The sequence below is a fragment of the Oryza brachyantha genome, chromosome 6 (genome assembly GCF_000231095.2).
Source record: "Oryza brachyantha chromosome 6, ObraRS2, whole genome shotgun sequence".
In the NCBI taxonomy this organism is placed as follows: Eukaryota; Viridiplantae; Streptophyta; class Magnoliopsida; order Poales; family Poaceae; genus Oryza; species Oryza brachyantha.
In genome coordinates this window covers 1,720,178-1,733,324 of record NC_023168.2, presented here as the reverse complement: position 1 = coordinate 1,733,324, position 13,147 = coordinate 1,720,178, and the positions used below count along the sequence as shown (strand labels likewise).

General features: G+C 39.7%; 3 protein-coding genes across 3 annotated transcripts; 2 read left to right on the top strand and 1 right to left on the bottom strand.

Annotated features, from left to right (window-relative positions):
* The first annotated feature begins 4,288 nt into the window (after nucleotides 1–4,288).
* On the top strand, nucleotides 4,289–5,264 carry LOC102720996. Its single transcript, XM_040525542.1, has one exon. It carries the CDS (start codon nucleotides 4,367–4,369, stop codon nucleotides 5,003–5,005), a length of 639 nt encoding a protein of 212 aa, XP_040381476.1. The 5' UTR covers nucleotides 4,289–4,366; the 3' UTR covers nucleotides 5,006–5,264.
* A 2,676-nt stretch (nucleotides 5,265–7,940) lies between these two features.
* LOC102720716 lies at nucleotides 7,941–10,065 on the top strand. The gene is made up of 3 exons (XM_006656579.3): nucleotides 7,941–8,385; nucleotides 8,740–8,901; nucleotides 9,544–10,065. Exons 1-3 carry the CDS (start codon nucleotides 8,026–8,028, stop codon nucleotides 9,898–9,900), a joined length of 879 nt encoding a protein of 292 aa, XP_006656642.2. The 5' UTR covers nucleotides 7,941–8,025; the 3' UTR covers nucleotides 9,901–10,065.
* A 202-nt stretch (nucleotides 10,066–10,267) lies between these two features.
* On the bottom strand, nucleotides 10,268–11,243 carry LOC107304322. Its single transcript, XM_015837964.2, has 2 exons — nucleotides 10,777–11,243; nucleotides 10,268–10,689 (listed from the first exon to the last, which is right to left on the bottom strand). The coding sequence occupies exons 1-2, from the start codon at nucleotides 11,241–11,243 to the stop codon at nucleotides 10,488–10,490; spliced, it is 669 nt and encodes a 222-aa protein (XP_015693450.2). The 3' UTR covers nucleotides 10,268–10,487.
* Between the last annotated feature and the right edge of the window lie 1,904 nt (nucleotides 11,244–13,147).

The following is a 13,147-nucleotide window of genomic DNA, read 5'->3' as shown; positions in this document are numbered from 1 at the left end:
GAAAGACTTAGATTTCCTATTATTACACATGTTGTAAGAACCAAATTATGCAGTCACATCTCATGCTAACTGATAAGTAGATTTAATAAATTAGAGGTGAATAAAACAAGGGTTCTTTTTTAACATGACAGAAAAACGACGTGTGCTATAGATTGCCCAATAGATACGTAAATTAGTCCACTTCACATGGAAGCATCAGCTTGCTTCTAATGTTGTCAAATTTAGGTCATTACCTTCCACCTTCCCATCAAACAATTGGCTGTTTTAGACACCCAGTTTACAAATATATCTATTTGCGCTAAGTTATGAATGAAGTTGGTCCTTATATTCTTATGAGATGATTATTTTCTTACATCTCATATCAGTGTCTACGTCGCAAGCATAGTTGTATTCTACCTGTTTCTAATAAAGCAATGTCAATGAGCAGCCAAATGCCTAGCCATTAGTTAAGTTTAGAAAGCATAATGAAGTGTGTTGATGATTTGTCCTTTTTCCATTTTATGGATTGAGATAATAAAATATTTGTTACCATTATGTCTTGGATTAAGAAATGCTAGATAAAATCTTACATGTTCTGTTCAGTCCACTTGAAGACTTGAGTTACATGGTGGCTTATCCCTCCAAGATACCAGATATTTAGATCAAAATTCTATGTCCTCAAGTCCCATGTATGGGATGTATCTCTTCATATTCAGCCAAGAGATGTATCTCGTGGTATTCAGGCAATTATCTAATTCAAGTAGGCTCATAATTCTTCAATTATTTTGTAGGCATTTAAGTAGATTATTCAACCATTTTTTCTTACATTGTAAAGGGAATTATTAGTGTTAGATATATGAGCCTACTGCTTTGCATCATATCATAGAGAAGCGGAAGTAGTTATTTGAGCTTCTGATAAAGATGATGCAATCATCAACTTTGTTGGTTTGTCATTTAGCTAAAGGAGTAGTTGTGTGTTAGTCTTGAGTGTTAATCTCTTTTACTTCTTTTGTCATAAAATCAATGTATGGAGATAAATCACCAAGTGATTATGACATAGAAGTGCCTGATTAGCATTTCACTTGGATCTTGAGCATCCCCTTCATCTCTTTCTACTATGTGGTCTCTATGATTACTCTGGCATATCTGCTTCGGTTAAGACATGGTTCAGTTGATGTGCTAGAATGCTGCTATGCTATCTCTAATTTGAACTAATTCTAGGGCTAATTGCTGTTGTCGTGGTGTTCTACATTTGTTGATGCTTTTCGCAGCTTTACGGATGAGGCGGACACTACTATTGTTGATATTGCTTGGCATCGTTTTCTAGCGGAGACAACTAATAGCTGGTTTTTTATCAACATTTGGGGGCTATGTTTGATACTCCCTCTATCCCAAAATAAGGCAAACTTTTGACCATCTATGTCAAACATTTGACCATTCGTCTTATTTGAAAAAAATTTCAAGAAATTAAAAAAAAATAGTCACACGTAAAGTACTATTCATGATTTATCATCTAATAAAAACAAAAATATTAATCTAAAAAAAGATGAAGCGTCAAACATTGTAGCTAAAAAGTAAAAGATTGGTTTATTTTGGGATGGAGTGAGTATTTGTTTGCTTGAAACAGATGTTGATATGATGCAATTCTTTCCATTTAAAACGTTTCAATTTGTTATATTCTGTTTTTTCATTAATTGCTTAAGGAGCAACACATTATTCTTTTTTCTATTTTTCCTTTTTTTATGTATGTAGTCATACCGTCGGTTCCAAAAGATCAAGGTTCTTACTTTTTGGTGCATCGATATTTGTATAGGGTACTTATAAAAAACACAACTTGCTTGTTTGAGACACTGGATACTATTAATGTCTTTGTTTGGCACTTTGTAGTTTGGGGGTCATCTTTGGGCTTTTTGAAAAAAAACCAAACAACATATTTGCAAACGGAAAATAATTCACAGATAAAAATTATATATGTGTGTGTTTTCTAGTGATCTAAACCCAAAGGCTAAAAAATAAACTACAATGAAAAAAGCATTAAAAATCAAATTCACATTTTGGCTTATGGCAAAAGACAAAGATACACCTGTTATAGGAAGCTGACTATTTTAATTAGTAGCAGTGAAACTATTTAATAATTGTGTCTTAATTGGATACACCTTGACATGGATTTTTGAGTGTAACTATTCTTAAGTTGGGCATTTCAATATTTTCTTTATCCCCAAGGCATACATCTATATGGATAATGTTTATGCGTCTCAAAATAATCTCATGATATGCTTTGGTTGAAACTTAATTATTATATTTTTGTTATTTCCGTTATATATCAAATATGTCCGTGGCTTTAGCACGGGCAAATTACTATCTATCCTATACTATAGTGTACAAACGATTTACTCATTAAACAAATCTAATGGCTTAAATTATTTGCATCAAATCGGATGGTCCACGTTCCATCTATCCTCCTTCTATTTACTGGCTCCCAAAATCACGTGCATTTTCTATCTATCCTCCTTACGTCAAATTTAATGCATTAAATCTCGGTCAAATATAAATCCAAAATTCAACGTGTCATAAAAAGGCCGGAGGGGTATTACAAATACCTCCATGTCAGATCTCGGTCAAATCTTCGTTTAATTGTTTGTCGTTTCAAAGTTTTTATGCAAACATAGAATATTATGCATCATTCTTATAGCTCACTTACTAATAATGAATCAAATTCATAAATAAATAATTTTTTATATGTATATATATCAACACGAATGTTCTAATCTTAGACCCCTAAATCAACGACATTAAATAAAAATAGACCGGATATTAATTAATGATGTATCATTTATATATATATATAATCTAATATTTATATGAACGTTCGTGTTGATAATATTAAATAACGAGAGACATTTTTCACACGGTGGTATTTGTAATACTCACTCGGGATTTTTTTAATGTATATATCAACGCGAATGAATCAACAGTGTCAAATAAAAACGGAACGAGTATAAAATAAATTTTGTAATATATATATACATACATTATTTAAATTATAAACATGTGTGTGTTCATATTAACTCATAGGTGATTGCGGCAACTATTTTTTGACACGGTAGTGTCTACTTCGTCCCATTTTTTAGACGCCACTAAATTCCGGACCTATACAATGTCATAAGTCATTCATAAAATAAATAAACAATTGTTTGGGTCCAAATTAAATTATTTAATTAATATATATGCGCATGTATAATCTAATCTACCCTATAGTGATAAAATATATTAGAAACTTTCTATGAAATATAAACTTGTATTAGAAACCTTGTATATGTCATGCATAGACAAAATCTTTCTATGTATTAGAAGCTTTCTATAAAATATAAATTTATACAGTATATAACTCCGATAATTATGCTATATATACACATACAACACAACCAAGGTGCTACGTTTGATTTGAAACTTAGTAAAAGTCAACTCTAAATTCAGAACATAATTTCATTGATTTTTTTCCCAACCTGTACTTGCTTGCCTTTTTTTTGACTGTAACTCAAATCAGAAATTGATGTTAGAAAAGATGGTGAGTTATGTGAAACCTATGAGTTCTATGAATTTAATATTTAATATTATTTTAAAATTAAATATACTTGATATTTAGAAAATGTGAAGTTATGTGAAACATATGGACACTTTTGTTACATTTGTTATAAATCTGATGATTATAGTATGTTATAAATAAGTAAGTGACATTTATTATAAATTTGATGGTTGTAGTATATTATAAATAATTCTGGTATCTCATGACATATATTATTTAGTAACAAATAATATTATAGCTATCATATTTTTCATATTCACACATAGGTAGTTATTTATGTTACTCTTGCTAATAATCACTCAGGTGAGTTACCCATGCTAAAATATATTTCATAATTAAGTACTTTGTATTTAAAAATGATACCTTAAATGCTATTCTTTTATAATATATTGTCGAACATATTATAGTACCGTAGCGTCGCACGAGCACATTACTAGTTTTCAAGGTTAGAAAACCCTAATTGATTGTTGTTATGCCATACTCTGTCATGTGAAACAGCAGCCACACCAGTAAATTAGACTATTGGCTGTCTGAACTTGTGTTCATTTATTTATGGATGCAATCTAACTGTCCAACTTGAAATCTAGCTGGAGTTTTACCTTGTTGCAAGCCCTGTTTTATCACAAGTTACAGCAACATTTTGCCCTATAATTAGCTCGTCCCAGTTAAGAACCAATGCAATATTGTCCCACAGCCGCACAATCTGAATTCGGCCCAGCCCTTTCCAGTTTCCAACTTGGAAACGGGAGGTTCCCACCCAAGGCCATCAAACGCAAGAACATTCTCACCTCGCCGGAGACAATGGCGAGGTGGCCGTCGCCGCCGCCGCCGGACGGCGAGCACCCATTCGGTCACGAGGCCATCGCGGTGTCCTTCTTCGTCGCGTGCGTGGCCGCCACCGTCGTGCTCGTGTCGTCCATGTGCTCCGCGTGTGGCCGCAAGCCGAAGGCGGCCAGCCAGGCGCCCGACGCCGGTGGCGCCTCCGTCTCTGACGCCGCCAGCGCGGAGAGCCAGACGGGCGGTGGCGAGGACGAGAAGCCGGAGGTGACGCTATCACCGGACCTGGCGACACACGGGCCGATCGCGCCGGTGCCGGTGGCGCAGGCGGCGCCGTCGAAGCGGCGGCTGTCCGTGACCCTGAGCCTGAAGAAGAACCTGAGCATGAACATCCCAGACAAGATGCGGCTGAGCCGGCGGGAGCGGCGGGACAAGGTGGAGCCGGAGGACACGCTGTGGAAGAAGGCCATCATCCTCGGTGAGAAGTGCAAGATCCCCGGCGAGAGGGAAGGCGAGTGCGACGCCGACGAGCTCGCCGCCGGCAGCTTCCGCCGGTCGAGCTACTCACGGCCCATGTCGCGCTCGAGCTCGTTCGCCGTCCACCAACACGACGCCCCCCTCACCGCTGGCGCCACCACCTCGAACGCCGCCTCGCATTCTTGACACTCTCAGCATCGCTGAGACGTACTGTACGGTGTACAGTAAAGAGAGCAAGTGAGGTGGCAATGTGTGTATACGTGGTTCCAGTGTGGTGTACGGTGTACGTACGTGTATATACGTATATGTATACGTGTATAGGTGGCAGGGTTGTTGCTTGCAGGAGAAATTGGAAATGATAGTGTGGATGGTCAAATGCATTCAGATTCAGATATTTTCCAGTTGTTGGTTTCTCCGCTGGTTTGAAGTATTTTTTTCGGTGAAGTTGCAGGAGAAACACGATGCGCTTGTTAGCGGAATAATATCTCGCCTTAACATTTCCCTGATCTATAGTTGATAGTTTGCTGTGACTAAAAAATGATACGGAGTATATGCGTAAAACTTTTTATACGTACGTTCTTAACAACAGTTTATAGCATGTTCTTATATATCAAGAAATATTACTCCTCTATTTTAAAATATAAACAAATCTAAAATTTGAATCATATACCCACAACATAAGTTTTTTTTGGCACTATTCATATTATTATTCATCTCATCAATCAGACAATCACTTTTCACTCAAAATTCTTTTAATTTTATCACCATTTGTCTCTCATGGTCTATCTATTCCTCATTTGTTTGAAGGATATTGAAGTAATTTTTTCTCAAACTTAATTTCTATTAAACAAAATAGAAATCCTTACATTTTAAAATAGATGTATAAGAAAAGAAACTACCATGAAAATCATCCGTTCTCCCCACACCTTTTCATCGTCTACTTTCACCGAATTTCTTATCCCAATCCTATTATTATTATTCTCTCATAACAAGTTTATTTCTACTCCGAACAGTTCAAAGAACTAAAGATGAAGGAATTGAAACGGTCGGGAAAAAACTCAGATTTAATTAAAAGCTAAGTAAACATTTAGAATATAGTAAATGGCTGCACAGAGGGTAAGAAATAGAACATCTATATTTTTTAAAGAGTGAAGTACACCAACGGTCCCCTAAACTTGTGTGCATATGTTATCTATGTCCCTAAACTCTCAAAATGCATTTTTGGGTCCCCAAACTTGTCCGGGGGTGTTATATAGGTCCAAACGAGCTCCGACCCACTCCATCCGCTGACGTGGCATGCCACGGTAGTGCCTACGTGTTGGTGGTGCCATGTGAGTCCCATATGTCAGTATCTCTTCTACTTATTCTTTTCTCTCCCTTCTCGTAGGCGCCTATGTAGATGTAGATCACACCATTGTGATACCTTTTGAAATACATGGTTATGTAAACCAAGAATATAAAAAACATAAAATTTAAATCTAAATATAAGTGTAAAATATAGAAATAAATAAAAGAATAATTGTTTGTTTGGATTACATGAAGAACATTTGAATTTGAGAAGAGATAATAACTTAAATGAAAGTTTGGACCTATAGTTATTTTCCTTCATCTGGATCCTTTAATATTATGGTAGTGATATTATAGTTACTAATATATTAGACCCACTTTTCTATAGACTCACATGCCAGTGGACGGTAATGTCATTATCATAATGTCAACTTGTAGTTATTTCTTGTCTCCTTCTCTTGAGTTACTCAATAGGAATTCCGTAGCGTACTTGGAATCCTAATTCTTTGTTTCAAAAGACAAAATAGAAAAAAAATTCTATAAGATTTGAATCATATATTTTTCCCGACATTTTTCCCATAAATCAAAGTTGCTCCTGAGCTCTTATTGATATCTCCGCCGTACCTCGAATACATGTTGCACGCAATGAACTTAAATAAAATCTGATAGGGAGAGCAGGTGCCCAAATACACTTTTCTAATTTTATGGCTCCCAAAATTGGATCGGTGGATCTCGGATTATACCTCCTCCATTTTATTATATGATAAAGTTGATTTTTAGATCCAAGTTTAACTGTTTATCTTATTCAAAAATTTTATTCAAATATACAAAATTATATAGTTCATTTAATAATAAATTAAATTACGATAAAAAATAATAATGATAGTTGACATAAACATGTATGACGTCATATTAAAAAATAGAAAAAAAATCTAAATCACCCCTAGGTTTGGCACTCTGGTTAATCCACCCTAAGCTTTAAAACAGTTCAAGCAACACATTAAACTTTTATAAACCATTTAATTCATCTAGTGGGTGGTTTTGTTCAACTATCTCTCGGATGAGAGGGTGCCTATAAAAATCCTCTCCCTCTGTTAACCCTCACTAGTGTATATAGCTACTAGATACAAGTCGTCCTATAAAAGTGAAAAGAATAGTTCAAAAGATGAAAAAATAAAAACAGACAAAAAAAGGCTAAAATTATGAAGCAACCTGAAATTAAAGCTACAGCAGAGTTTCTTCCCCTCTTTCTTTAATTCTCAACTCTTACTTGCCTAAAATATACATGATCATGAATTGACAACTCTTATTGAACCAAAATCCTGAAAAATAACGACCCAATTCTAATAGTGAAACGCAAGGTAAAAAACCAAACAAAATATCTACGCACACGTCACTTCTGTGATTGTTACCGGAGATGAATAAAACACATGCACAGATTTATGGCAGTAACATAAAACCAAGCACTAAACAAAATTCGTAAAGAACTAGTCCCAATAAAAAACCATGACCAAATTCACCATATATGTTCTGCAACGTAAGTTTAAAAAAATTTTAAACTGCTGTCAATAAAATTAGAACTAAAAATATATTGTTTTAACGTTATTCAGAAAGCCGGCGGAGAGTGCGAGACAGAGGGATTTTTTTTCTTTTTGCTAAGCAAGACCACCCTCAAAACCGGCCAAAGGGTTTTTTAAACGTTTTTTAAAGTTTAATGTATCGTTAAGACGGTTTTAAAGCTCGCGGTGATTAACTATGATGCCAAACCTTAGGGTGATCTAGACTTTTTTTTTTAAAAAAAAAGTACTGTTGTCAAGTGAGTGTTAGTAGACGCCAGGCCTTCTGAGTTCCGAGGGAACGAACGAAACGATCCCCAAACCGCGGAATCCGTCGCTGCGTTGCCCTGCCTCGCCGGCGGGATGGACCCCACGCCTCACCGCGGCGACTCGCCGTCCGCCGCGGCGCCGTCGCCGCGGTTCTCGCTGCAGCCGAGCCGCCTCCCTCTGGAGGACATCCTCTTCTGCGTCGACGTCGACCTGGAGACGCGCTCGGAGATGAGGATCGCCCCGGGCCCCGCGCCGTCCACCCCCGCCGCCGCCGCGTCGCCGGGCGCCGCGGGGGCCAGCTCGGGGGTTGCGGCGGCTGCCAGGCAGGGGCGGCCGCCGGTGAAGAGGATGGACGCCGTCAAGCAGGCGCTGCTGCTCTTCGTCCACAGCAAGCTCACCATGTGCCCCGATCACCGCTTCGCCTTCGCCTCCCTCGCCGAGACCGTCTCCTTGGTAGTGCCCCCTGTCCCCCCTTGGTTCCCCTGGTTAGGTTGTTCGAGAGATTTCTCGCCTGCCTCTCTATCCTTCTGATAAATGTTAGGGTTAGCTGTTTTTTTTTTAGAAATGTTTGACGCGATTTTTTTTCTCACCAGAAAACCTTGATTCCTGAAATGATACTATATGCAAATGTTTGTTTGTAATAATATGAAGGGATGAAATCTACACGAAAGGATATTGTTTAGGTGGGGAGTTCAGTTCTCCCCCACACAATTTCTCTCAATCGAATTGCTTATGCGAGTTTGTTGTGTTCAATATGGAAATGTGACAATAAATAGGGGGAATGACTCTGTTTACTCTGAATTTAAGGTAAAGAAGGATTTCAGCAGTGATGCTAGTTCAGCAGTGGAGGCGATCCAATCCCTGAATGCTTCAGAAACGAGATTTGCGATGGCTGATCTAACTCAGCTCTTCAAGATAGCTTACCAGGAAGGGAAAAGAGCAGAATTGCAAGGGCGACTACTCAGAGTGGTAAGCGTGCGCTATAATCATAGCCTGAAACTGTTTACTAGCTCGGAAGTCTTAGCTAATGCCCACTAGCTTTGTCTACCTTGTTAATGGTGGTATCCATTATCCAGTTTTCCTCCAGGCAGAAACACTGTTTATAGGCATGCAGGTAGTCAGGAAGGGTGATTTATTCTTAATAATAGCTCACTATTTCTGTACCACTGACCTTACCATTTACTTGTATGAAGAGAGAGAGCTCAGATGTACGGTACCATTCATATAATATCAAGCCACCCCCCCCCCCAAGGTTTGCCAACATTGGTTCCAAGGGGCGAAATAACTCTGCTTATATGAAACAGATATAGCATTGGCAAAAATAACGTATATGAAATGGCTATAAAATTACCCCATGGGCACATGCACACATATGAGTCATGTGTCCTCTAGATTTCCATGGTTCAAATGCATTACCCGATCCCCTGCAAGTTTATTTTGATAGAAGGTTGTACAGAATTAATTATGGTATGGAAATAGGGAAAATATACAGTGGAAATCACATCTAAATTATGCTGTACTTCAATATTTGAGTACTATTTTAATGTGAAAGGGATGTGTTTGATCAGAAATATTCTTAATATTGACTTCCATGAGAACTAATTATGCCAGATACTCATCTACTGCCGATCCTCAACTAAGCCTCAACATCAGTGGCCCATCAAGCAAAAGAATTTCACCTTGGACATAGTCTATCTTCATGACAAGCCTACTGCTGATAACTGCCCACAGAAGGTATATGATGCTTTGGTTGATGCACTTGAGCATGTCAGCCAGTATGAAGGATACATTCTAGAGACTGGTCAGGGGCTTGCTCGTATCCTTTTCCGTCAGACATGCGTTCTTCTGTCCCACCCCTTACAGCGGTGCATGCAAGATGATCTTGATATTCCCAAGCCACTTGCTAAGAAAACTCTGGCTGCTGAAGCTGCGCAGAATGAAGATGGCGTCCCAGTGTCCACCCAGTAGGTAGGTAGTCAATCAAGAGTTTGATTTGTTTCCATTAAGCATGTTCTGTGTAATGTAAATGACCAAGGGAATATCATTTTGTTCGTTGCTGTGTCATGCTTGGCATATGGTGTTGAACTTGCAGAATGCACTTCATACAAAAGTTGTGTGTAGTGTGGCACTTAAGTTGCTTCTTAATTCAGTCTTCCAGCCATACTGCATTCCTGTTTGCAAATTTTAATACTACATCCTGAATATCAACATTGATGTTTTTTTATATACATAAAGAAGATCAGCATCGATTTACTTGAAGAACCTATTATTTGTCTGGTGGTTTACATTCAGACCTTGAACTTGGAGTACCTCATTCTTGGCTTTGCAGGGTCCAGAAAACATAACCCCTGGGTTCTTCATGTATGAATTTTCATTCAGACAACATGTATTCAAATATTTACAGTATAAAATTCCTCAAAAATGCATGTACAATTTCAACCACAACTGATTCCTCTTGAATTACATCCACACACCAGCATTCAGCTGCATAGGAACAAGATACCCAAATGCTTTGAATTCTTCATGGTCTCCATGGCACAATGATCATTGCAGGATTAGCAGCAAGGGAAGCATGGCAACCAGCCTCCCTTTGATGCCACTTTCCTCGGAGCTTCCTCCGGCTTGCTGCTCATCTCTGCCTTCGCCGGCGCCGGCGCCGGCTCTGCTGCCGCCGCCACCGCCACCATCGTCGTCGGCGCCGCCATGGGGTGCACCTCCTGGGGGTTCTTGGAACTGTGCCTCTTGACCTCTATCAAACTGCACGCGCGAGCAGTGTGATGAAATTAAGCTGAGAAGCGAGTGAATTTTGCGTGAGGAAATTGCACGGGATTTTGGAGTGCATACGTGGGGAAGGCGAAGGAGTAGTGGCCTTGCAGTTGCATGGTGGCCTCGCCGAGCTCCGGGATGCTGTCGAACTGCGTGGAGTGCGCGCGCTCGTCGGCGGCGGCGACGGAGCTGGCGCGCGGCGTCGTCGAGGCGGCGAGGTCCATGAGCTCCGGGTGCGCGAGGAAGAAGCCGGTGAAGTCGCTGGACGGCGCCACCTGGAGCGCGAACACCGAGTCCGTCGACATCATGCTCCAGTCCTTGTTCGGCTCCGCCGGATCCCGCTCGAACACCGCCGCCGGGATGCGCCCGGGCTCGCCGGCGCCGCCGCCATCCTCCGCCGACGACGGCCGCTTCCTCGAGCTCTCGCGCTCGCCGTAGGAGGACGACGCGTCCGAGGACGACGACGCCCTCTCCTCGCTCGCGCCGCCGGCATCCCGGCGGGCCTCGCCGTCGCCGCCATTGCCGCCCTCCCGTGGAAGCCCCATGCGCGCGTGAGCAACCGCCGCCGCCGCAGCAGCACGCCGATCTTGGCGCGAGCAGCAGCAGCTCGTCGCCGGAGGAGCACACAGTCGGCGCCGTCCGGCGGAGACCGGACGGCCGAGATCGCGGCCGTTGGCTTTTGATCGGACGGTCCTAGAGGCGCGCAGACGGAGCGCGCAATCCCCCTCGATTTGTGAGGGCTTGTTCGGTTATTCCCCAGCAAGGAGGGAGGGAACTAAGAGGATCGAGAGAAAATAATTTTATACCATAATAGGTATAAGATAAATCTCTTCTAAATTCTCTTAAATCCTTTCGTGATAGAGATTAACCGAACAAAACGTGAGGGGTTTGTGCCGTGGCGGGTAATTTGCCCTGATTAATAAACGAGAGGTGTAGTCTAAGTTAAGGTTAACGTTGCTAATTCCAAATTAAGTGCGCCTAATTATGCAATTAACTGTCTGTAACTGTAATCTGAGCAGGTTAAGGTTTGGGGTTAGGAGAGCAGCGTCAGCTGGCAGCTGTTGCAACAGAGCTAATAAGTTGGCGACAGTCAATTACAGGTCTCGATACTGCAGCAACGATAGCCATGCTGGTCCGAAAAGGCTAAAAAACGTGATTAGTTAGTAACTCCAATTTAATAATTCTCGTTGTTTTAGACCCCAACACAATATCCAAGTCCTACATTTAACTATATTTTTTATATAAAATATACTAAAAATAATTAAAATTTTGTTTTTAATAAAGCACTATTTAAAATAATATATACACGTTGTTCTAGTATTTCCAAGCTAAAATATTAAATCTATACAAAAGCAATAGTGATTCTGCCAATATTTTCGTCCGTCAAATGGGCCACCAGGCCACGCGCGTAGAGTGGGCCGTGCTGTTCGCGCATAAGATCCTATCGCCGATTGGTCCGTTCGCACAAGTCGCACGCTGCTGGGCCGGCCTCGCCGACAAGCGAATCTTGAAGAAATTCCATCCATTCGTTGGAAACACAACACATCTACTGTATGAGCCATACTTGATTTTAGCCAAATTATACCTCCCAGTTACAGCCCATACGACCTTTTGTTCTTTTCCCCCTTAATTCTCTCATAGGAACTACGATGATTCATACATCTATATTAAACCCAATTGGTATTAGACAGTTCAAAGCTGAGTAGTATTTTATTATTAATTAATTAGTTAGTTTGGCTAATTAAATTAGTTAGTTTGGCTAATTAAACCTTGCTCAATATGCCTGGGTCACCCATTAGCATTAGATATATTATTTGTGATTGTTTAGCTTTATGATAATATTTTGAGGGAAGGTTAATACTCTCTAACGCTGTTGAGTTTTGATACAAATTTAATCACTCAAAAATCATATAGTAATAAATTTATTCAAAAAACAAATAATAATTATGTATGTTTTGAATAAGATGAATGGTTAAACATGTGCCAAAAATTAACAACATTATTTATTAAACTACATAGGGACTAAATGTTTCTATGAGACTCGATTGTTCATTAAATTATATACACATGACAGGTATATTCATCATATATTTTAATAGAATTTAATATGTAATGATTTTTTTTTATCCCGTGGTGAAGCACGGGCATTGTTCTAGTATTTTAACAATAATGATAGTCTAAGTTTTAAAATGTTCACCCTTATATAAAACAATAAGAATTATCAAGAACCATGTAGCCGGAGGGAGTATTTAGGCTTGACAGTGTGGTTGGCTCTAGAATTACAGAATGCTGATGCCATAAACGGCTCCAGAAACAGATTAAAAATTCTGTTGTTCACCTGTCATTTACTCAGGTGCGGCTGCATGGTTAATTTGTTGCTCGTGCCAGCCAATTTGCTCGTATGGAAATTGTGAATCATCTGTTGCTCTATTTGTAGCACGTAGTGTAA